The 24,076-nt window shown below is 37.0% G+C and overlaps 3 protein-coding genes across 5 annotated transcripts in view; 1 reads left to right on the top strand and 2 right to left on the bottom strand.

The window, feature by feature from the left end:
• Positions 1–13,134, bottom strand: part of LOC105428364 (homeobox protein Nkx-2.4) — a 33,994-nt gene extending 20,860 nt beyond the window's left edge. The window contains exons 1-2 of the mRNA XM_011640647.3: positions 10,782–13,134; positions 4,616–4,917 (exon numbers count right to left, since the gene is read on the bottom strand). Coding sequence (XP_011638949.2) covers positions 4,616–4,917; positions 10,782–11,553 — 1,074 coding nt within the window. The 5' untranslated portion in view covers positions 11,554–13,134. The remainder of the gene's footprint in view (positions 1–4,615; positions 4,918–10,781) is intronic.
• Positions 13,135–13,586: 452 nt separating this feature from the next.
• LOC105428366 (luciferin 4-monooxygenase) lies at positions 13,587–19,642 on the top strand. 3 transcript variants are annotated; one of them, XM_025218570.2, is made up of 6 exons: positions 13,587–13,873; positions 16,633–16,923; positions 17,257–18,059; positions 18,304–18,473; positions 18,806–19,213; positions 19,431–19,642. In XM_025218570.2, exons 2-6 carry the CDS (start codon positions 16,807–16,809, stop codon positions 19,550–19,552), a joined length of 1,620 nt encoding a protein of 539 aa, XP_025074355.1. In that variant the 5' UTR covers positions 13,587–13,873; positions 16,633–16,806; the 3' UTR covers positions 19,553–19,642. The 3 variants fall into 3 exon arrangements, with proteins under 3 accessions (XP_025074355.1, XP_011638950.1, XP_088929092.1); XM_011640648.3 differs by lacking the exon at positions 13,587–13,873 and having other exon boundaries at positions 16,358–16,923; XM_089072966.1 differs by lacking the exon at positions 13,587–13,873 and having other exon boundaries at positions 16,365–16,923; positions 18,304–18,464.
• Positions 19,643–19,769: 127 nt separating this feature from the next.
• Tbp (TATA binding protein) lies at positions 19,770–24,045 on the bottom strand. Its single transcript, XM_011640651.2, has 6 exons — positions 23,805–24,045; positions 22,647–23,058; positions 22,241–22,371; positions 21,919–22,162; positions 21,595–21,793; positions 19,770–21,407 (listed from the first exon to the last, which is right to left on the bottom strand). The coding sequence occupies exons 2-6, from the start codon at positions 22,920–22,922 to the stop codon at positions 21,331–21,333; spliced, it is 927 nt and encodes a 308-aa protein (XP_011638953.1). The 5' UTR covers positions 22,923–23,058; positions 23,805–24,045; the 3' UTR covers positions 19,770–21,330.
• Positions 24,046–24,076: the final 31 nt, after the last annotated feature.

Here is a 24,076-nt window from a genome sequence, read left to right on the forward strand (position 1 = left end):
ATAAAGTGGAACGTGGAACGTCTAAGTCTTAACATCTCTGAAAAATCTCAGTTTTTAAGAAATCTTTTTATTATTATTAAGAAACTCAACTTCAAAGATTTCGTATAGAAAAGAAATCTTGTTAAATCTTTCTCTCTCGGCGAAACAAAAATGGAAACGAACGGAGCAAAGATATGTTAAATCTCTGTGAATCGTGCTTTTTTTGTTAGCTCGAGCTTTTAATTTTAGCGTCTTTTCAAGATCGGCAGGTGAGGGGATTGACGCGATAAAGCGCTGTTAAGGGATGCCACTGTTTGCAGTCCGAATATATGCACCCTCGTGAGTACGTTACAATGCGCGAATGCGTTACAAAGAACTGTAATTCGTGCTACAGGATGAAGCACAAAAAGCAGTTTTCATCCGATAAATTTGATAAACTGAAATAAATTGGCAACAAATTGTAATTAAATATTTTATCACTAAATACAATATATCAATTTTATTGAAAAAAAAAATAAAAAATTTGGATTCAAATCTTCAATAAATTAATATTTAAAATAAAAATTTGCAAATTGGAGCATTATGTTACATTTCTATTTCAGGAGAAAATGAAAATTTAAATGTAGACGTAACACGAAACGATATAAATATAATAATATAAAAACTAAACTGGAAATAAATAAAAATGTAACGTGCTATCGCCTGGGCTTTAATAATAACGCATGACTTTTGCGTTGATCTGTAGATGTGAAATCGGGCCAACTTGTATACATCACTAGGCAGGTATCTTCCGCATGAGCGATATAGAAGTACAGAGAGGAATGTAATTATGTATATCGCTCGCATATTCCGCTCGTGTAAATATCGCGGCGAAATGCGAGCTGCAAAAGCCAGCGACATATTCATATGTACGTTATTATGCGAGGGTGCTGAGAGTGCACTTGAGAGATGCGCGACGCACACGTGTTGCAGGATGTTCGATTGACCATACGCGTTTGACAATCAAGAAATCACCAATTCAAAGGTGCATCGAATTCTTGAATTCCCAATCACTTATCGACGCTTAAGAATCTCATTCCTCATCGGTTGTAAAGCGCATCGAAGAAATTTCATCGTAATTGATTTCTTTTGCATGCCAGAATATTTTGCCAATAATGAGAAAAGAAGAGACGAGAGAGAGAGAGAGAGAGAGAGAGAGAGAGAGAGAGAGAGAAAGATAATGTATATAGCGGAATTAAGTATATATGAATCAATTTAATTGTAACTTACAAGACAAATGTCCTACTTCTTTCGAGGGAAAATTGACTTGAGAGCCGCTGAAGAATTTTTAAACGAGATAAAGTACGCGAAATTTATATAGAGGATCTCGTATATCTTAAAAAATTAGAAATGAAGATACGTCGAGACACGGAAAATGTAGTCGATGAGCAGGAATTAAGAAGGGGGAAGGGGCAGAGGGGAGGAGGGAAATGCTCAGAGAGAACATCCGTGAGTTAATGGCGTCCCGTTTCCCCCATTATCGTGTCAAAGAACGACGATGGTGGTACAGTCGTGCCGTTGCGCTGTCGATCGTTTCGTCTCTCGTCTCGTCGCCGATAGATCTCGAAAACGGTGGAGCGACGTGTTTGCACGGCATTGAGCTCGCCCTCTGCTCTACGGGTACTTTCGATCCCTCTCCTGATGGCGCGCGCCATAGGGTTGCCGACCGCAGTGCAGGGGGATGAGACCGGGGGCAGGCGAAGGTTCGGTGGTACGCAAACCCATTATTATGATTATTATTCGCGTAGCTGAATCGTGCACGACCGCGATCTTTCTCTTCCCCTTTCTCTATCTCTCAATTCCCTTCTCTCCCCCCCTCTCTCTCTCTCTCTCTCTCTCTCTCTCTCTCTCTCTCTCTCTCATTCGATTTCCGAATTCGAAAACACATCGTATCCGTATGAACAAGCTGATAATTTCCAAGATAATGTCCCATTTTTTTCCTTAAATAACTAAAATATGACGGTGCAATTATAACGAAGCTCGTTCTAGATAATGAAGATCTGATATCATTGATATATTTTTGCGGATAATTCCGAGAGATCGAAATTTTTCGGAAAAACGGAGAGAAATCGAGAGGTGAGATAAAAGCTACGATAGGCGGATCAGAGAGTGGGGAGGGGAGGGGGAGGGGGGAGGCAGTGTAATTTGCCTCTAATGCGACACTCGATGTAGCAGCTGGCTCCACCGGCCCTCTGCTTTTCCATTCGCCACTCGGCCACAACCGGCAACAGTAGCGATAATAATAACAATACTGGTAACAATACCCAGGAGTGGCTAGGCATTGTAACACCGCACCGCGCGAAGAGGGGGGAGGGAGGGGATCGGGTACTTGGAGTAACAATATGAGCGCAAAATGGAGGGACCCATCTGCGTGTGCCCCGTGCCAAGGGGACAAGGGGGAAGAAGGACGCGCTCCGAAGAGAATAAAACGAGAAATCGGCGAAGCGAGAGAGAGAGAGAGAGAGAGAGAGAGAGAGAGAGAGAGAGAGAGAAATGAGATAAATGCAATGCGTTGTCACGCGCTCCGATACCGTCGCTATTCTTTGCAGGTTGAAAAAGTAAGTCTTTGCATCCACGACGAGAGATTTCCTTTTGAGATGGCGGGCAACTGTTCGCCAACGATTCTGCGATTTGGCGAACGCGATCAATAATGGTGACTTAAAGCATGATCGTGAAAAAACGTTTGGCGGGAACAGAGGAGAGCATTCACTAAACTTGGGAACACCGCACTTTTACAAAGCATCTGTAAATACGTGATCTAAACTGTATGCAAAATAACGTGGTTTGTTTATTTTACAAAATATTACGAGACGTACATAGAAAAAAATCAGTCTTTAATCAAGACAGATATTGTTATATTGTATAATCAAGAATATTATATTTCTCTTAAAAAGTCTTAATCTTGATTTGATTAATTTGTACTGATGCAAATATTATTTTTTCAACCAAAGATTAAAAATCTTCTGTACAAAGATTATAATATTCTTGCTTATATATATATATATATATATATATCTGTCTTGATTTAAAACTAATTTTTTTTCTATGTACGATGAAAAGTCTACAGAAATATAAAAATAGTATACAGAAAAGAAATTAATCTTAAATAAAAAAAAATATTTCCATATATAAACAAAAATATATTATAATCTTCTTAAAAATTTCAGTCTTAATTTAATTAAATTTATATTGATACAAGTGTTACTTTTGCTCAATTCAAGATTAAAAATCCTCTATATAAAGATTATAATATTCTTGCTTATATAAGAGAATATATAGTCTCAGTTTAAAACTAATTTTTTTTTCTGTATAGAGATATGTGGAAGGAAAAGCGTAATCGTTGCACGCAATTTCTCTTTCTTCAAATGTGTGGTTCCCCGATCGCTATAATCTGCTACGATTCATTGTCGGAACTTGTCGTTTTGCCCCGGAGGCGTGTATGAAAATCCCTGCTGATTTCAATCAGGCCTCTTTGACGACTTCCGTGCTTGACACGAAATCGTCCACCAACCCTGGAAAGCGCCAACTCTTCCGGTTTAAGGAAGCTTTCGGTTTCCGCATTGAGGAATCTCTCGCTCGCCACGAAGCTTCTTTTCACACCGGTCGTTTTTAACTAGACTCTCCTTATTTTTCTACTACACAACTATAGTCACCCAAATACTTTAATACGACGCATTTTTTTTTAAGAATATCTATAAAAAGAATGACAAATGTTAGGATATTTATGGCGCTTGGTGTAAGCTAAGTTATATCGAGAGCCCCGTGGAACAAACGTCGCGATGACAAACGGACAATTCGACGCGCTTGTTTTCAAAGGGCTGATAAGTGAATTGAACCGCAGACGGAGAGACGAACGGTAGACGGAACGATAGACCGAACGAGGGGGAGACCCGTGGCTATGTGCATGAATGCAGGATGCGGCCAATGAGCCACGTAACAATTATTTATTGTTGCCAGACCGCTATCGAGCCGCATCGAGCCGGCCAGACCTGTCTGCGTCCAATGAAAATGAATACGCTCGTTAAAATCCGCGTATGCCGGAACCAGCTATCTTGCCCGCTCGATAAACGATAACTACCTACTACGTAGGTCTTGGTCAAGTCTTAATAAAACAATTGGACGAAATATCCATTGAACGAGTTCGTCCTGCACGATTAATTCGCATGTCAAATGTCGGATAAGTGAATCGATCGCTCGGCAGTTAGTTATCTTTCGCAGCGTTTCATCTGCAATTTTACACGGAAAAAAAATTAGTCTTAAATCAAGACAGATATTCTCATATACAAGTAAGAATATTACAATCTTCTGGGAAAAGTTTTCTTGATTTCACTGAATTTGCGTTGATGCAAATATTCTTATATATAACGAAAAATATTGCAATATTCACACAGAAGACTTTTAATCTTGAGCCGAGCAAAAATAATATCAATATTATATCAATACAAGTTCAATCAAACCAAGATTAAAATTTCCTAAAATTATAATAAATTATAATAAATTGTTACTCACATACGTAAATATCTCGATTTAAGACTAATCTTTTTTTCTGTACAAGGACATCCGATGATATGTGGTAAGATAACAAGTAATTACATACCTGCGTGGGCGTTAGATGAATTAAAGACGCCAGATGCTCTCGTTCGGGCGCGCTGAGGTACTTTTGCTGCTTAAATCGCCTTTCGAGCTCGTAGACCTGGGCCTGGGTAAAGAGCACGCGTCTCTTCCGTCTCTGCGCGAGGGGGAATTGCATCGCGCCGACGCCCATACCGACGCCGACTCCGACGCCGACGCCCACCCCCATTCCCGACGACTTGGTCACGTCGCCCATCGACTGGCCCACCGAGCAGCCGGCCATGTTGGTCCCGGCGCCCGCCGCCGCGGCACCCATCAGTCGCGAGACTGCAAAACATATTGAACAAAACGAGAATAAATACTTTGCGAGTGTCCTCTTTCCTCACGCGTCATTGTTATAAAAAATTACGACCTATAACCTTGGCGAAAGATACGTCAAATTCGCAAGTTTTCCATGCGGAAAGAATGGTCTTGCTGAAGTATCTAGAAATTTAGCCAGATGTAAAAATAATTTGGTTGAGTCTTCAAAATTATTATGTACAATGTTTAAAATTTTTGTATTATCATTATCATGCTTAAGCATCCTACATAATGTTGATGGTCCAACAAAATTATTTTCAGATCTATATCCGGCTAAATTTTTAAATTTTTAAATTTGTCAGCAAAATTATTCTTTCGAATAATTAAATAATTAAAAGAATTGTTATCAATATAGACTTCGGTGTCGTGACAGGGATTATAATAATTATGACACATTCATATTTTCATAAGTCTAAGTGTCTATATAGCCGAACGATTCCCTCTAAATTTGAGCTACCGAACATTAACATTGGTCCAACAAAATTATTTTCAGATCTGCATCCGACTAAATTTTAAATTTATCAGCAAAATTATTCTTTCCACGAAAATGAGTATAAAATATTCGCTGTTATTAGATATAGAGAGAATTAAATTGTTGAGGAATAATTAAAAGAATTGTTAGCAATATAGACTTCGGTGTCGTGACAGGGATTATAATAATTATGACATGTTCATATTTTCATAAGTATACGTCTAAGCGTCCGTGTGGCTGAACGATTCCCTCTAAATTCGAGCTACCGAGGGCTACCCGGCGAGCGAGCGAGCGAGCGAGTCGTCTATCGCTTGTCAGTTGGCGGAGGAGCTGTCAAAAATGAACGCGCCTGGGCGCGGACAAAGGGAACGATTTAGGCGCTGCGAAGTGCTACGTCACCGGAGCCCGGGAGGTCCCAAGATGAAGTTCCGAATTATTATGCCTGTGAGAAATGTATTCTCGAGCCGTCAGTGGAGTCGAGGGCGAGAAAGAAATACCACTTGAGCCCAAGGAACAAACACCGTCAAATTTGTTTACCCCGGCGTGCCCGGCGTACGGGAGAAATCGGTGGAGCTCGTAGCCTTAAATCCAGGGCGCAAAACGCGAGCTGTATTTTCGCCGGCGGAAGAAGGCGATGAATTTTCGTCGGGCGGCCTCTCATTACGCGGATATCCGGAGCGATTGTATTCGATAGCCTATATTCGATAGTCGATTCGAGCCGCTTCGTCTCACCTCCCTTTTTCAGGATTGTTACGCCGAGATTCCCTTTATCCGAATTAATTAAAACAGGCTCGCGCCACTTGCACATTATTGGTATATTCTGACCACAAATTTTAATAAGTGATTATCTTCATAATACAACAATCTTCTTTAGAAATTCGAGACGATCCCTCCCTATAATTAAATTTATACTATTTCCGAAAGGGAAGAGAGTCTCTCTCTCTCAGGTGTTGATATGCGATTAGTATTAATTGGCGCCACGGGGAATTTCTCGTAAATCACATCGATGATGTAAATTATTATGTTTCTCGTACGATGCCTATCCTTTTAAGCTGCACGTCAGCAGTCGCCGGAGGAACAATGAGTTACGGGTACGGCTGACGGGACGGGATGTTTCGATGTAACTTCTGCCAATACACGAAGGCAGATCCCGATGATGGGCGAACAACGCGCGTGCAGGAACTCGTTAAGTAAATTGACGTTTCTCCAACGTCTACCTGACCACCGGCGTCGCACTCTGCCTCCTCACCGTCGAACATCCCCGTTTCGAAAACGTAATTATGTGGCATAGCGACCGAGGCGACGGGGAGGGGGGGAAAACCTCTGCCTCGGCTCTTCAGCTTCCAATTAGGTGACAAAAGCCCAAAGATTTCTCGCTCCGAATCACGGATGACTTCGCGTACCGCCCACAGTGTGAAAGTCGTCCAATCCGGCGGGATAAAAATATCTGATTGCATGTAGATATATAGGCGTAGCGTTTAATTCCATCGATTATATAATTGTCAATTAAATAATATGCTATATTACAATTTTGTATCTCGTTTCAATTTTACTCGGACCAAATTTTTTTTGAAACGCCATAAAAGTTTATCGATCTATATTTTGCAATTGAATTTGCAATTCTATTCATGATCTTATGTAATATAAAATAATGTAATGTAAATTATAGACAAAATTGTGAAATTGATTTTCAAAATCGTAATGTATTTTTCTGTCAAATATGTAGAATATAATATGATTAGAACTAATAGAGATTAAAGCTTGTAATTAACTATCAAATTTTAAACATTTAGAAAGAGAAAGTATTATCTATTAAAGTGCGAAAATAAGTATCAAGGTTAAAAAAAAATTGATAGTTTAGTGTCATAATAAGGGTTGCAGAATATTATGAAAAAAGCAAATATAGAAAGAGAAAGAAAAATAAATATAAATGAAACTAATGCAAATGAATTAAATATAGATAAAAAGAACAATATAAAACGAAAAAAATCTCACCGCGAATTTCCAATAAAAATTCAAATTGTTTACATGTGAGAAATTTTTTATAATTGGTTTTATTATTTTATTCTAATTATTTTCTTTAAATTAAATAATCTAAAACTTCTAATTTACGTTTTTAGATGAACAAATGAATAGTATATAATTATATATCTTCTTTTATGTAATATATTATTTCTATATAATTAATACACTTTTTGATTTATTGATCATGGTAAATAAATTCAACAATAAAGAAATAAAATCGCTTTGTCATTAGTGCACGACGTAATTCTACTATACACAATATGCTTGACATAAATCATAAAAAATTATAAAAGAACTATAATCTGACGAGGGCAAAAGTATTTAATAAAACATTATTAAAATGCAAATCACGAGATCATATATTATTATCAATCGATATCACGTATCATCGAAAGATGTCAAACTACGAACAGTGTAAGGATACTAAAACGTTAGATCAAAGAGATTAATGAACGGATACTCCTTGATCCGAAAAACTTTTTTCATATATAGTCAACAATATGTAATATAAATTTAAAATTTAAATGAATTAAATTCCGTATTAAATACATTAGTGATTTAGCAGAAACTTCTTTGTGATTTATATTATTGTTTCGTGTGATATACGATATTATCTATGTAATGTTGTATGGAAAGAACAGTTTTGTGGCATTAATCTAAAAATTTAGCCAGATAAAAATTTGGAAATAATTTTGTTGGATCAACAAAATTATAATATAGGCTGCTTGATAAGCATGATGTTCATACTGCACGAATTTTTGACATTCTAGCAAGCAATTTGAACATATCTTTATCCTACTTTATCCTACATAATTATTTTGATAGCCCAACAAAATTATTTTCAGATTTATATCCAGATTTTTAAAATATTTTAAAATCGTCTTTCCCGTGTAATGGCAGTTTCGGAAGACGAATGCAAACGATCGCGAAACGCATCGGGTACGGAATCCGCAGCTCCGCGGACACCGGCGGGTTTTCCCCGCGCTCTGTTTATTCTGCAAGGGGCGAGGGTAAGTCCCGCGAAATCGAATTCGTACCGTGCGTCCGCGTCTCAGGCCTTTAACTCGAGGACCAAGTCCCTCTTATTTGTTTAACTAAAATCCTCAGCGTCGTCCACTAGTCGCGCGCGCTTTCTCGAATTCTAGATCGATACGGCGAGCGATCGGCTCGCTAAAGTGGCGCGTGCGATGGACGAAAATCCACAGAGGAGACGAAGAGCGCGCCTTGTTGACACAAGTCACATGAAAGATGCGCGCATTGTTGGTCGACGGTGGTATGCGCGACGTGCCTTTTGTGGACACTGAAACGCGAAACTTATGCGGCGCTCTGGACAACCAAATGGATCCCCGAAGTGTCAAGGCCCCCTATACCCCCCTTTTCCCGAAGACGCTTTTACGCCAATCCTTTTAAACTGTTTCCCCCCACTTAAGAATATCGCCACGGGCGATATAAACCGCATGCTGCTCTATCCTTGTTTATTTTACGGGCGATTAAAAGTTTCGCCTGTTAGGACACGCTAAAATAGATTCAGAATCTTCCGTCGCTGTTGTAATATCTAGAGTGTTTCAAACAACTTGAGAAAGATCAACTCGAAACAGCCGATCTACAGCCTCATTTTTCAAGAGGTAATCCACACACACACACGCACACACACACAAACGTACACAAAATTACAATTTTCTCAATCTAGTTAAGCTTTTATTCTTACAATTTGTTAACTCAGAGAAAGTTAACGCGCACTTTTGTAATAAAAATAAAATTTAATCCTCTCCCTCCTCTCTCTCTCTCTTTCTCTCTCCCTCTCTCTCTCTCTCTCTCTCTCTCTCTCTCTCTCTCTCTCTCTCTCTCTCTCTCTCTCTCTCTCTCTCTCTCTCAAGCACTTGGAGACGGTTGAAAATTGAGAAATGCCGACGGGTTCTCCTTAACCAATTAACAATGGCGCTTTTTCGTCAACTTTGTAACGTGAGACCGACACTCTCTCGTCGATCCCTAAATGGAGCTAAGATATCCATGGGTCTTGTCGTAACAAGGCCGATAAAAGCCTGATGGACGTGACTCTTGGAAGGCGGAAGGAATAGCTCGTCGGGAGATAGGTTTTTATCCAAGTACAACATACACGTACAACATTTACTCTCTCTCTTTCTCTCTCTCTCTCTCTCTCTCTCTCTCTCTCTCTTCTCTCCCTCTCTCACCCTTTCTCCCCGGAGTTGCTTCCGGCACTTATACATAAAACGCGAAACATAAGCTTTTGATGAATATCTGATAACGTTAACTCTCGCACGCGTGATTCTTCAATGTCCCTACAGATTTCACTTGTCGATTTTTCCATCGGTGATTAAATAACAGGTGTAGATCGTGGCGTCCGATGTCGGTTTTCATGCTAACGATCTTCGAAGAGGGGAGGAAGAAACATGTCTTTAAAAGTATAAGCGTCATATTTTCTCTATGAGACTACGCCGAGTCTCTCTGATAAATACGGACCCCTCGAAACTCATTTAACAAGCTGACAGAATGACTGTTTGCATTCGATAACTCGGTAACGTTTAGCGGACAGACTAACTGTCCGAGACGTAATTCATCGAAGCAGTCGCTGAATTAATCAATATGTAGACGAAGTCCGCGGAAGCTTTTTGCTCGTCTGACGAGCATGTAAATGTATGTGGATATATCTGGCAAAATATTCCCTCCATTAGCGAGCATAAAATCGTTTCTCTCAAATTTCGATGAAAATTATTTCTACATTTATCCGTGACGACTGACGCAATCGCACTTTTCTGTCGCGCAAGGAAATTTTGCGAATGAAAATGATTGATTAAAAAGAATAGGGCAGATTTTTTTAATTTTTTAAAAAATATTACGTAAAATTTAATATATAAAATTCTGTAGAAAGTTGATCGAATGGGATGTTAATGAAAAAAATTATTCTCGAGAATTCATATAACGTTTTTCTAAATCTGCCCTTATATTAATTCATAAATATGATATAATTTTTTAAAATAATTTTATTCATTCAGATAATATATATCATAAATAAAATTCCTCTCTCAGATGTTCATCTTAGGCACAATTGTGCATCGTTTCGTATTTCTATAATTTTCTTTGAAAAAAAAATTAATCTGATAATATATATATGATAAATAAAATTTCTCTCAGATTTTCTCGCTTTAGACACAAAACCGCGCATCGTTCCGAATCTTTCCATAATTTTCTTTGAAAAAAATTAATCCGACAATACGTATGTGATAAATAAAATTTCTCTCAGATTTTCGCCTTAGATACAAAACCGTCTCGAATCTTTCTACAATTTTCTTTGAAAAAAAGACAAGCTACTCACTGGCAAAGCGCGGGTCGTTGGTCGCCGGTGGCGCCGGGGCGTACCAGGGATGATGGTGCGACGAAACCGCGTGGGACCTCATCGGGTCCGTGGCTGTGGCCGTGGCGCCCACGCCGGGCCCGGCGTGATGGTACGGTGACAATTCCGCGGCGCAATATTGATACTGCGACGTAAGCTGCATAGTTGCGTAAGGATTACCCATGGCACTCATGCCTCCGCCGGCACCGCCGGCACTACCGCCGCCGCCGCCAACGGGGGCGGCCCCGTTGGCAACGGAAACCGGTCCGGGGGTGCTGCCGCCGGGCGTTGAACCGCCGTGCAACGGCGGGCTGCCGCTGCTCGCGCTCGAGCTACCGGTGTTACCACCCACCCGTGCACCGCATGCGTTCCCGTAAGGCGAGCCCTGGGAATGGGTCACGACGCCGACACCAACACCGACGGCGGCGGCGGCGGCGGCGAGCTCGAGCTTCCGGTAAGACTCCTCGATCGGCGACAGGATATCGGTGACGCTGAATGGGGTGGTGTGGGCACCGCCGGCGGCCTGTACGTGGGACGAGTGCTGCTTCGGCGACAGGCTCATCGCCAGGTCGATGCCATTGAGGTCCGACAGCAGGCCGGCCTGCTCCAGCTGCGATTGCTGTTGCTGCTGCTGCTGTTGCTGCTGTTGCTGCTGTTGCTGCTGCTGCTGTTGGTGCTGATGATAGGTCGTGGCATTGCCGTTACCACCTTGATTGCCGCCGCCGTTTCCGCCGCCGCCGCTGCCACCGCTCATCTCGGCGAGCCCGACGCCGTCGAAGTACTTGAAGCTCGCGCTTCGCGGAATGATGAGGCCGGCGCTAGCCGTAACAACGGCGCATTATGACGCTACTGCTCTCTCTTCTCTCTCCTCTCTCCTCTCTCTCTCTCTCTCTCTCTCTCTCTCTCTCTCTCTCTCTCTCTCTCTCTTTCTCTTTTCTAGTTTGTGCCACTCGCGATTGTCGATCGCCGAGATCGCGCCGTCGACGTAGCTCCAACAAGATCGTCGAATCACTTCTTTCTTACGGGCGAACGAGATCCGAACGTTCAATCTTCACCCTGGAATCTCAAGGATACGTCACACGAACGCGGGTCGCTCACACTCGGGGACCGGAATCAGTACACACGACTAGTTAATCTCACAATGCCACAAGTCGTCACTCATATACGTCAAACGCGCTCACTTAATTACTACGACGGATCACGGACGCACAATACAAAAGGAAATTCCGCTCTTTTCACCAACACCGGGGCTGTTTATCTCCCAAATCAACGTGGAGCCCGCAATCGCTCGCCGCGAGCCGGTGTCCGTCCCCTTCTCTCTTTCCGCTGATCTCGATCGCGTTTAAACGCACGCATAGCTCTCGCGATCGCGAAAAACGGATATCTCTACAGGCACCCTGCGAGATCGTCACGGACACTCTGCGGACGTGTTTTCTCTCTCGTCGAACTACCCGTTCTCACTATCTTACTCGACGACGTCGTCGACGATGGTGGATGGCGTTTTATCCATTTTCGAAGCTCGGGAAACTGACGGACGAGAGAGACGAAGGGACGTCGCGATGTCACGTGGCGCGCGGCGAACTGTCACACGTAACAACGGGGCGGAAAAATCGAAGCGCGGTCGGCCGGCGGCCGACTCGGATGGCTCTCCCGGGAGATCGTCGGGAGACGATCTCTCTCGACAACTCTGCCGGCGCGATAACGGGCCGATCGTTGGCGTTTCGCGTCTCTCTTCGGAAATCCAAAACGGACGAGAGGGGCCGACGCGGCGACCTTGCACACGTGGTCGAGGATAGTGGCCGGCCAGAGCCGGCCGGCGGCCGACTGAAATCACACGGGGGTCTTCGAGTCCTTGGATTCCGCCGATAGAGAGACGATGGTAGATGTACCACTCTACGCTTCGCCTCCACCTTCGTCGAGGATACACTCTCCGTAGGAGAAGAGCCGCTCTATGGATGGATGGATGGATGGATGGCTGGCTGGGTGGCTGCCTGCCTGGCTGGCTGGCTTGGCTGGCTGGCTTGGCTAGCTGGCTGGCTGGCTGGCTGGCTGGCTGGCTGGCTGGCTGGCTGGCTGGCTGGATGGATGGATGAATGAATGGAGAGGACTTCTGTCGGGTACTCCTGGAGAGGTCCTCACGGCCGCTTAGACCCACTCGACCAGCGCTCGCCCGCTCGCGCTCGCGCTCGTTCGCTCGTTCGCTCGCTCGCTTGCTCGCCCGCCCGGGCACAGGCCCCACAGCCTCTCGCGGAGAACCCGTACGACGACACGATGAGTGGAGTGCCCACTACGGAGAAGTGCCTGCTACCAAGAGTCGTGATGAGATGTCCCCTTTTGCGTGTGAGAGAAGGGTTTCCATACGCCGTGGAGAGGCGCGGAGAGGCCGCGGCCGGGAGAAGTGGATGCTGAGACCCGCCGTACGATCATTGGACGAGCACCGTCGTACGGGCGGCGCCGTCGTCTCGTCTCGTCGTTCATTGGCTCCCGTCGCTCATCGCCGTTACCCGGAACGGGACAAACCCATCGGGTTAGCCGGCACGCCGTTGGTGCCATGACCGAGCGAGTCGGAATCCTGTCTGCCTATCGAAACGCTCGCACGAGGCTGCGCCCGACATTGTGGCGGCTGGAGTCACGCACAATGCCGTCCGATTTCCCAGGCGTCCAGCCCCTTCGGCGACGCCTCCCCGCCGACGGAAGGGCGGGGAAAAACCGTCGACGGAAAAATGCTCGTGGCACACGCGCCGAAATTCTCGTCGGGGCTCAGCGGGACCGACGGTACTTTTCGATCCACGTCGGCCGTCACGCATCCGTTTCTAAGCGCACAAATCCGGGCTACCTCGCGAGAGGATGACCCGAGTTCACATCATTGCTAAGATTCTCTCGCGCGTATTCTTCCTTTCTTTTTCCTTCTCTTACTTTTATTTTATTTTATTTTTTCTTTGTTTGTTTCGAACGGAACGCGCGAAAGTTCCGTCGTCAGTCTCTCGTGACTGTCGGCGCAAGCGTGGGAATTAGACATCGCGTTCAGTGGTGTTGATCCGGATGAATCTCTCACGCGGGTGATATCGGGCGAGGTTCGTCTTCGGTCTGGTGCATCCGATAACGAATCCGATGCGTTGGTGCATGCTGGTGCGAGCTACGAGGCTGTTGTACACAAATTATCTAACTGCCAAAGCGTTAGCGTATAAACGTCCTGGCTAAGGATCTGTTTGACAGATGTTCCATCAAACTATGTGACAAGACACGTGCTGAATTCTATACATATGTTTCTTGTGTCACTTTTGTATGACAGCCTTCAGTGGACACACTAGTGCGCACTCAATTTGTCATGAAAAGATCGTCGGTAGTTTAATTTCCAAACAAATCGCAGGTTTATGCAATTATTTAAAAAAAAAAAAAAAAAACGGAATATATATTTGGACATTAAAGCTTATTTAATAATTTCAAGAATGTCTCTTTGCATTTTTTAAAGATACGAAAAATTGTTGATAAATTATTTTTGACAAATGCAAAAGTACTATAAAACTTTTTTCTTTAACAGATGATACTTGGATTATTTAATCTGCTCTAATATTTAGATATATTTATTTTCTTTTATAAGTAATAACGAAATGCTTTGACGAGCAAAATTATTTTAATTTAAGTTTTGACTAATAAATCGATTATGTAAATTGTTAAATATTTCTTTAACATCGCATTAAAGTGGACGGTGTAATTCTTTTAACAGATCGTAATTGATTAAAAGTTAAAAAAAATCTTCATATTGAGAAACCTATCGCTTGCATACAAAATTATGAGTGCATCTTACTTTTTTTATAAAGAAAATAGAAAGAGATATAAAGAAAAAAGATTGCTTTATTTTAAATATAAATTTCATATATATAAATATATAATTATACAAAAATATACACATTCAATGAAATAAAAACGATATTTTTTTGTATAATTTTTTTTACTAAACTTTATTACATGAGACAAAATATTTAAAAATAAGATATAGTTTTCTTGGAAATCTCTGAGAAAATATTATAAAAGTGATATTATAAAATTTAAAGAAACAAGTATGATAGCCTAGGAAAATGTTCACGTGTTCTTGAAATCATCAACATTTGATTAAATATAGAAAATGTTTTTAATCGTTTCTAAGCTTTACATATAAAATATAAGAAAACACTTTTGATTTATTTCTCACATTTTTTCACTATTATCAACACTTGACACAAAAATGCATTATAATTAAATAAAAATGATTACTTTATTATTTTATAGATCTATCAGTAATATTTAATTTAATAATTAATAGATATTAAATTTTGTTAAATTTTTCATTTAAAACATATAAAAAATAAAGAGAATATTTTGATTGTGTCATTTATATAACATTTTTCTATAGTTTACTTTAAATTGCGATTGAATAGTTATTAATTTAATTTGCCTAATAATTTATCACCTATAAGAAGAATATTTTGTTCAATACAGATGAAATCGACATAATTTAATATAAATAAAGAGGATTTCTTGAATATTTAAAGTTAAAAATTGTCATCATCATCTTATTCGAGGATTCTTTAATATTATTCTTTAATATTAGATTTTACAATTGTATATATTTGAAATTCTCTTCTTTTTTCTTCCTTTTTTCTATAAGAAATATAAAAATTAATGCATAAAGAATATAAGAAATAATGTAAGAATTGATAACATCCTATAAAAATATTCTTTCATCCTTTGTCATTTATCCAAAAAAATTTGTAATAAAATATTTATAAGTGCACAAAAAGATCAATCAATTTTTGAATCTTATAATTTATTGATTTCTTTGTCTAACAAATATTTTTATAAAAGCATTAACATTTTATTACTTATTTACTCGATTAATAGTCTTTTATTAATTTTTATTTATTTATTAATTATTAATATTTATTTAATTTTTATTATCGAAGATTAATTAGTACATCTAATATGAAAAATTAAATAACATATTTGATTATAAAATATGATTTCTCTATTTATATGCATTATATGCAATAGAAAATTCCAACTTGAAGAGAAGATTTAAAATGAAAGATACATTCTATTTTATTTCAATCCGTACATTTTCTCTTTTTTTATTTAAATCAGATATAAACAATAATTAGTGGCTTCGATTACACTATGATTGATTCAAGTGATAAATGATTTATTTATAGAGACATCTGAATTGCTTTGTTAACGTATACAAAATTATTTTTTATTGTCATTTAGCGTGTAGATATTAAAACAGATTAGATTACAGACAATAATTATATAATTCATAATTATGTAAAATTTTTTCTGTAAGCAATTCTGCCGATTAAATGAATCGACGTTTAACTTATCAAATAACACTTGTGTCCATTTCTATAAATATAGATTAACTTTAATCTCGGTTATCTCTATTTTAATCCTAAGAATTAGAAACAAATTAAGAAAAAATTAAACCGAAATAAAAATTAATAAATATTGATAGAAATGGACATAGTGTTTTTTTAACGTAAATAAAATTACCTATTTTTACCTATTTTGTTTCACGCATGAAGAAGAAGCTTAGATTAGACAATTGAATAATTACATAAAAAAAAAGCAATTAGAAAAATGTTGCTTATCTGCTGGTTGAATTAGTCGCAGAAGAACTATCTCCATCTAACGAATATTTGGAGATTTAATGATCCATATTTGGATAGAAAACAATACGCGTACTGCCATCTAACCACGAAGGGGTGGCACTGCCGACTTTTTTAAATAACCGCAATTATGATATCAGGAGACGCGATACAATATGTGTTTATCAGTTGAAATTTGTGTTAACCAATAGGAAACTTCGGAAAGATTCTGAGTAACCGGACTTTTATCGTGTTTGATTTGCAACTCATTATGTACAAATATATATAAAATAGCGATATTGTGACAAAGTAGCTTCAACGTTGTTCGAAAGAAACCACGTGTAAGAGAGACAACAGCATCTAAGCGTTCTTCCCTTATATTCAACATGTCAGAAGCAGCGAATATTTTGCACGGCAAAGGCGAATTGATGGAGAAGATTAATTTGTCTGTAGGACAATTATTACTGATGCAATTGGCGGCGTATGGTCCTCGTATAGCACAAGTAAATTTCTCTTATATTAATATTGATTACATTTACATGGCGACATTAATCTGATTTAGTAACAACCGTAGTTAGTGATTTCTTTAATTAGATCATAATCTTAGATTTAAAATAATGTATCAAATAATGTATCTAACGCAAAATTTCTAATTACAGCTATTGCTAACATTGCTATATAAATGTAGTCATTGGCTTGTGTAATTTATTGTAATTAATATTCATGTATATCTGTATTTAAGAATTGTAAATTTTTTTACTTTGTAACTATTCACCTTGACATCATGTACAGTCCTTTAGTATTATGTAATCACCTAATGTTGAATTTTATTACAGATAAACGCCCACACTGGCAAAGAGCAAACGTATCAGTATATTTTGGATACCAGCCGAAAATTAGCGATTTACCTTCAAAGAGAAGGACTGAAGATAAGTGATACTGTAGCAGTGTGCAGCGAAAATAATCTAGAATTTTGTATTCCAGTATGCGCTACATTTTATCTGAATGCTATCGTTTGTCCCTTAAACCCTCTGTACTCTGAAGGAGAGTTGAAACATGCACTCACTATTTCAAAACCAAAATTTATTTTTGTATCGAAATTGGCGCTTAATAACATGACAAAGATATTCAGAGAATTGTATTGGTCACCAAGGATGTTAATACTTGATGAATATGGTAATAACACATCATGGATAAGCATGTATAAAGCAATATCAAGTATTTCCAGTGATGACGCAAATATGATCCAAGCAGCTTCTGTCGATGTAGATAATCATGTAATAGCGATTTTGTGTTCAAGTGGAACTACAGGATTGGCAAAAGGCGTCATGTGGACGAACACAAATATAACTGCAGTTATACGCTCATATATGAGCAGTAATACAAACATGCTTTCTGAAAATTCTATATCTTTGTCGTTGCTTCCATTTTTTCATTCTTACTCTTTTACCTTGATGATATTGGGATTGTTGAGCGGAAACTGCAGTATTGTGTTTTCACATTTTGAGGATGAGTTATTCCTGCGATACGTGGAAAAATATAAAATTCAATATTTGCCTGTGGTACCGTCGCTTATGATATTCCTGGCAAAACATCCACTCGTAGACAAATACGATTTGTCGTCTATCAAAACAATATGGTAAGCATAATGTAAATGAAGATATCCAAATCCTGGAAGAAAATTGTCGCAATTCGCAACATTACAAAAATCAAGAAAATAGGTGGAGTAATTCTTCCTTGCAGCAGTCTTCTTTCAAACATTTCATAAATCTGCAATTGTTGTTAAAACTTAGATATATCAAAAATTTATCTTCTATCAAATATTAATTTATTTCGGAAATTTCCATAAATTTGTATGATTACTAAAATACTTATTTAATTAGGTCTGGAGCAGCTCCATTGTCGAAGGAAATTCAAAATGCTGTTTCCAAGCGTTTAAATATTACTGAAATTAAACAAGGATACGGATTGACAGAAACCACTTTAGGTGTGTTGCGAACCCTAGATATAATAAAACCAGGTAGCGTTGGTGTGTTGGTTCCAGGTATATCAGGTAATAATCTTGAAAATATATCTCATCTCTTTAAGACATAATTAATCAATATATAATGTAGATTGATAAATACATTCTTTTCAACTCATTCAAATATTTCAAATTTGAATACATTTTAGCATAAATATTGTATTATAGTATCAAACAATATTAGATAACAATTAAATGTTTCAGAGTTCGTTCATTTCTTTCTACAAGTTTCAATATCTATAATCTTAAGAGAATGTATTATGTAATGTATGAATCATCGTTTCATATCTTATGTAATGTAGAAGTAGAGTTACAGATTTTACATAAGTTTTACAATAGTTTGTCAGTCTGTACTCTTTCAGCAAAGGTAATACCATTGGGAGAATATGAAACAGATAAAGCTTTAGGACCAAATTGCATAGGAGAATTATGCTTCAAAGGAGATTTGATAATGAAAGGCTATTATAACGACGAAAAGTCTACCAGAGAGACGATTGACAAGGATGGTTGGTTGCACACGGGAGATATAGGATACTACGATGAGGACGAACATTTTTACATTGTCGATCGAATAAAAGAACTTATCAAGTATAAAGGTTTTCAAGTTCCACCAGCTGAACTCGAAGCGATTTTGTTAAGTTACCCTGGTATACAAGATGCGGCTGTGATTGGTCTACCAAATGACAAAGCTGGAGAGTTACCAATGGCTTTTGTGGTAAAACAAAATAATGCCAATATTTGCGAAAAAGATATAATCCAGTATGTTAATGGTAAGAATATTCGATCTCTTTATATATAATTTCTCTAATAAGAATCTCTAACTAATTACATTATTAAAATAGATAAAATGTAATCATATTAAACTTTCATTAATCAAAGTTTTATCAGTTGCTTTTCAATCGTGACATACATTTTAAGAGTATATTTTTAACATATTCATAAATACTATATATATTCTATAATATATAATTTATATTTTTGTTTCAGAACGTGTATCAAATCCTAAGCGACTTAGAGGCGGCGTAAAATTTGTAGATAGTATTCCAAAGACTGCTTCAGGTAAAATATTACGTCGAATATTACGAGATAAATTAAAATCAAAGTTGTAATTTATTAATGTCCATGTTTTAAAATGATCTTCCGCATCATTCATTATAATTTTACGTATGTACTATTCCAATAAAAATTATGATACACGAGATTTTGGTATTATTTCTACAATTGTGTGTATCGTGCATGTGTATACATAGATAATAATTTATGTGTTTAGATATGTTTTTGCTTTGTCTGTCGAACTGCATCTATCAAAAACGAATAAGTTAAATATTTTTATTATACATAACTTTATTACAACCAAATATGCTAGGTGCAACAAATACATCATTTAATATAAGTAATTATATAAATTAATTATATTGAAAAATTAATGAATTTTTCTCTTATACTATATGTACATTGGAATCTTATTCAAAATGGACTTATAAAAATATTAAGCCTCTAATAAGTATAATCGACAAGTATTCAATAATAGCTAAAAAATGCATTTTTTCCTTTTTTTAAGAATTTAAATTCCATTATTCCAAATTTAATTCTATAATCTTCGCTATTATACAATTCTACCATAACTTTTCAGGAACTTTCTGATATAAGGAATAGATAAAATTTTATAATAAAAAAATTATTTCGATCAGAAAAATATTGAAGGTATTCATGGAACATGTCATTTAGATTTTATATATATATATATATTCAATTAATTTTAATAAGCGGCAGTCGATTATACAAAATAATTTATGCTTAGATTGATATTACTATGATAATTTTCCTACAATATATTATGATCTCAACAGAATTAACTTTCAGCAGATATAGATTTTGTCAAACTGTCTACGTAATGGACGATTTAAGGAAATTGAAAAATATGAATTAAATCTCTGCTAAAAATTAAGATTGATAAAGCATACATATTGAATACCCGTTTAATCTTAATCGAGGCACTATATCACTAGAAAATACTATATTAAATACAAAATTATATGCATTATTATTATCTTTACGGAAGGCAAAAAGGGAAGGTTTAAAGATTTTTGGTTTGTATTATGTTCATAGCATTCATTGTCATATTGTATAAGTAATTTTTCTATGTACTTCTAAAATCTTTTTTGTCATCGCCAATTGGTATGGCATATACAGAAAGAAAAAAATCATTGTTACACAAAGATACACAAGTTATATCTTTGTATTCTTTTTACATATCGAAAAAAATTTTTTTTAATGAGATGAAATAAGTATTTTATAAATTATGTTATTTATCTATAAATTTCCAATTAGTTTCCAATTAGTTATTATGGTAATTCATTATGCATTAAAAGATCACTGGATATCCTTTTAATTACTTTTTTACTCAATTTGAAGATGGTCTGTCTCTCTTTAATATTGATGAATTTATTTTATTTCTAATAATCTAATATTTTTCTTATTTTTATAAGAAATTCGTGAAAAAATTTATTTTAAAAAAAACTTACAACTAAATAGAAGAATATTTCTCTTATTCTTCCCTTCCCCCTTCTTATCTCTTTTCCCTTATCCTATTTCTGAAATTTACTTAACAGAAATATTTATTTTGACTGTATAATTCATTACTCATGAACTACATTTTCATTAATATTGATTTCAGACTAGAAAAGTTTCAATGAAAAAGATACCCAGTGATTTTGGAACAACCTGTATATTCTATTAATCAAAACTGTATAATCTAACAATAACAACAAATATAGCAAATAATTTGGTTATCTACATAATTTTATACAAAATAATGACTGTGATCAATCGAAAATGGGGTTGGTTAAAAACAAATTTGCGTTATAAAAAAAAACATACTATCAAATCACTGTTTTTTAAAACTCTTCAGTATTGGATAGATGTTATCAAAAGCTTCATAAATTTCCTTCCGAACTTTTGCACCTGGTGACACATAAATATGTAATAAATATTCAAGTAAAAATTTAATTTCTAATATCTCGTGGGTTTGAATATTTATTACAATATTGTTTGAAAATTGTAAAAAATTATGACTTAGATTACGTCATTAAAATTTTGCGACATGTATGTATTTTAATATAACTGCACAATAATAAATATGGATACTCACCTGTCAATACTACTTTTCCTGAAACAAATATGAGTAATACAATTCGAGGCTTGACCATCCTATAGATTAAACCTGGAAACAGCTCTGGTTCATATGATGAGAATTGTCCATGAGAGAGCACTAACCCCTCTAATCTAATTGGAAACTTAACATCACAGCTGCCGACCATATTTTGTATTTTAAAATCTAGGAACTTTGCCTAAATAATAAAATTAATTTTAATTAATAAAAATATTTTTTCTATAAACTACAAATATATTTTTTAAAATTTGTTTTGAGAAAAATAATGCATTTTGAAACAACCGATAGATTGATAATACTTACGGGAAAACCCAATTTCTGAATAATTCTTGCGTACTTTCTGGCAGCAAGACGCGAGTCCCCCTCACTCTTAGCACCGGTACAGACCATTTTACCACTACTGAATATCAATGCAGTAGTTCTTGGCTCTCTTATTCGCATGATAACAGCTGCGAACCTTTTTGGATTATACTCTGCATTTCTAGCATGAAGTGCAATTTTTTTCAAATCCAGTTTACAATTTAAGTTAACAGTAGATACAATGTTCCTGAAATAAAGCAAAAGTACATTGCGTGAAGGAACAAAAGTAAACGTAATATTATAACAAATTTCTTTGCAAACTTACTGTAACTGTGGTAGTATTCCAGGATCCGCAGAGGCTGGAGTCATTGGCGTCATTGGTCCTGGAGTTGCAGGACCTATCGACGGAGGCGCTATTTGATTGTTTTGCGGCACTATAGGAGACATCATATTTTGCTACAAGATAAAAGAAAGGCACAGAGTTAAAATAATGAATAAATGCATTAATGCAAAATATAAAATATTCAGACAGTACATTCTACCAGCATTGTAGTTAAAACATTAGTTATATATTTCTTAAAAATTTTTAGAGCTCATTTTTCTCAATTGCAAGTTTCAACATTCACTACTAACCCTTTTAACTATTAACATTTTGAATATAACTAGCTAAATTCTAAGCTATAACTAGCTTAGAATTTAGCACTGTGATATTAAATTCAGCATTGAATTACCGGCGTTTGCGGCTGCATAAGACTCTGTGGTGTCGCAAACGTCGGAGTCGGAGCATATGTGTGTATATTCTTTTGTGGCGTCGTTATCATCAGCATGCCACTCTGCATATTGGGACTCATCGAGTGTAATTGCTGCAGTTGTTGGTATTGTTGTGGTTGCGACTGCTGCTGCTGTTGCAGAGCATTGGGCAGAATCTGTTGATCCTCTTCAGGTTGATGCAGAGGTGTACCGATACTAGGTATACTGAAACCGGGACTTGGAAGCATCTGATCCATTTTTGATAGTTATAAATTTATGCACGTAGTCGACAATATTTATGATGAATCTTGTTTGGAAGTATGAGAACGAAATCCTTGAGGTTATAATCGCATTTTCACAAAGCGATCTACATCAGAATATGCCAGTTACAATCTGAAATATTGCTGAATTTATTAATATTATCAAGACTTCAATCTTCTAAAATATGAATATTGTTTAAACAAGATTTTAACAAATACTCTGATTTTGACATTTGTTCATATCTAGTTCTACCAAAATGTAGATTAATTTTGATCTTGATTTAACTTACTTTTATCATTTTTTAATTCTAACAATTAAAAATATATTAAAAATATATGATAAAAAATATGTTGAACTATGATTGAAGCTTATCTATATTAATAAAAATCATAAACATAAAAATAAAAAAAAAGATAAAGACCAGATAAACAACTTAATATTATAATTATACATTATAATTCCTGCTCAACCAATAGAAGTATAATATAACATATGTTACATCATTAAGATTATAATAATAACAATATATGTATATTAATAATGTTCTGTTCTTAATTATTTATAATTCCTTATCCTTTATGTCTACATCTTAAATATGAAAAAAAAAAAGAATTAAATATTAAGAACTAGAAATAGAAAATTTCTTTCGATTTATCGAGAAAACACTTTAATATTCCTTGATTGTGTGGATTTCCATACGTTAACATTTGATTCTCTATTCTTAATTTTCTCCACGTTTCTCTCTTTGTTCCCTTCATTGTCTGAACTCTTGATTGATGTTCATCGCAAAATAAATTAAAATTAATAAACATCGCATGATAGAGAAATGAATATCGGAAACCTTACTCTGTCGTCTCAGACTTTAGCAGGCAACCTACCGCTTATCTCGATTAGCGACACCGCAACGCTAAGTTACGCCGGGCACAGAAAAGTCAATCGAGTCGCGAGGAAACTATTCGCTCCCGAGAGAGATTTTTATTTCATAAATCGAGTCAGACTCATCAGCTATCTTTTCGCGTGCATGCGTCTCTCCGCGGGCGTTTTGTTTACAAGTCACTACTCTCGAGCACGGAGTCGGTATGCGATACAGACGTAGTTCGTTAATGGCCGCGTTCGGCAGAAAAAGCAGATTTGCAATTGTTGCAAAAGT

The sequence above is a fragment of the Pogonomyrmex barbatus genome, unplaced genomic scaffold (assembly GCF_055798465.1).
Source record: "Pogonomyrmex barbatus isolate J1 unplaced genomic scaffold, ASM5579846v1 scaffold14, whole genome shotgun sequence".
NCBI lineage: Eukaryota > Metazoa > Arthropoda > Insecta > Hymenoptera > Formicidae > Pogonomyrmex > Pogonomyrmex barbatus.

What these genes read in the sequence shown, in the direction of transcription:
- LOC105428366 (XM_025218570.2), top strand. Translation starts at nt 16,807, where the DNA reads ATGTCAGAAGCAGCGAATATTTTGCACGGCAAAGGCGAATTGATGGAG. An exon ending in ATGGTCCTCGTATAGCACAA is followed by an intron (nt 16,924 to 17,256) that starts GTAAATTTCTCT and finishes ATTTTATTACAG; the next exon opens with ATAAACGCCCACACTGGCAA. An exon ending in TCGTCTATCAAAACAATATG is followed by an intron (nt 18,060 to 18,303) that starts GTAAGCATAATG and finishes TTATTTAATTAG; the next exon opens with GTCTGGAGCAGCTCCATTGT.
- Tbp (XM_011640651.2), bottom strand. Translation starts at nt 22,922, where the DNA reads ATGGATCAGATGCTTCCAAGTCCCGGTTTCAGTATACCTAGTATCGGT. An exon ending in TTATGCAGCCGCAAACGCCG is followed by an intron (nt 22,372 to 22,646) that starts GTAATTCAATGC and finishes TTTATCTTGTAG; the next exon opens with CAAAATATGATGTCTCCTAT. An exon ending in GGAATACTACCACAGTTACA is followed by an intron (nt 22,163 to 22,240) that starts GTAAGTTTGCAA and finishes GCTTTATTTCAG; the next exon opens with GAACATTGTATCTACTGTTA.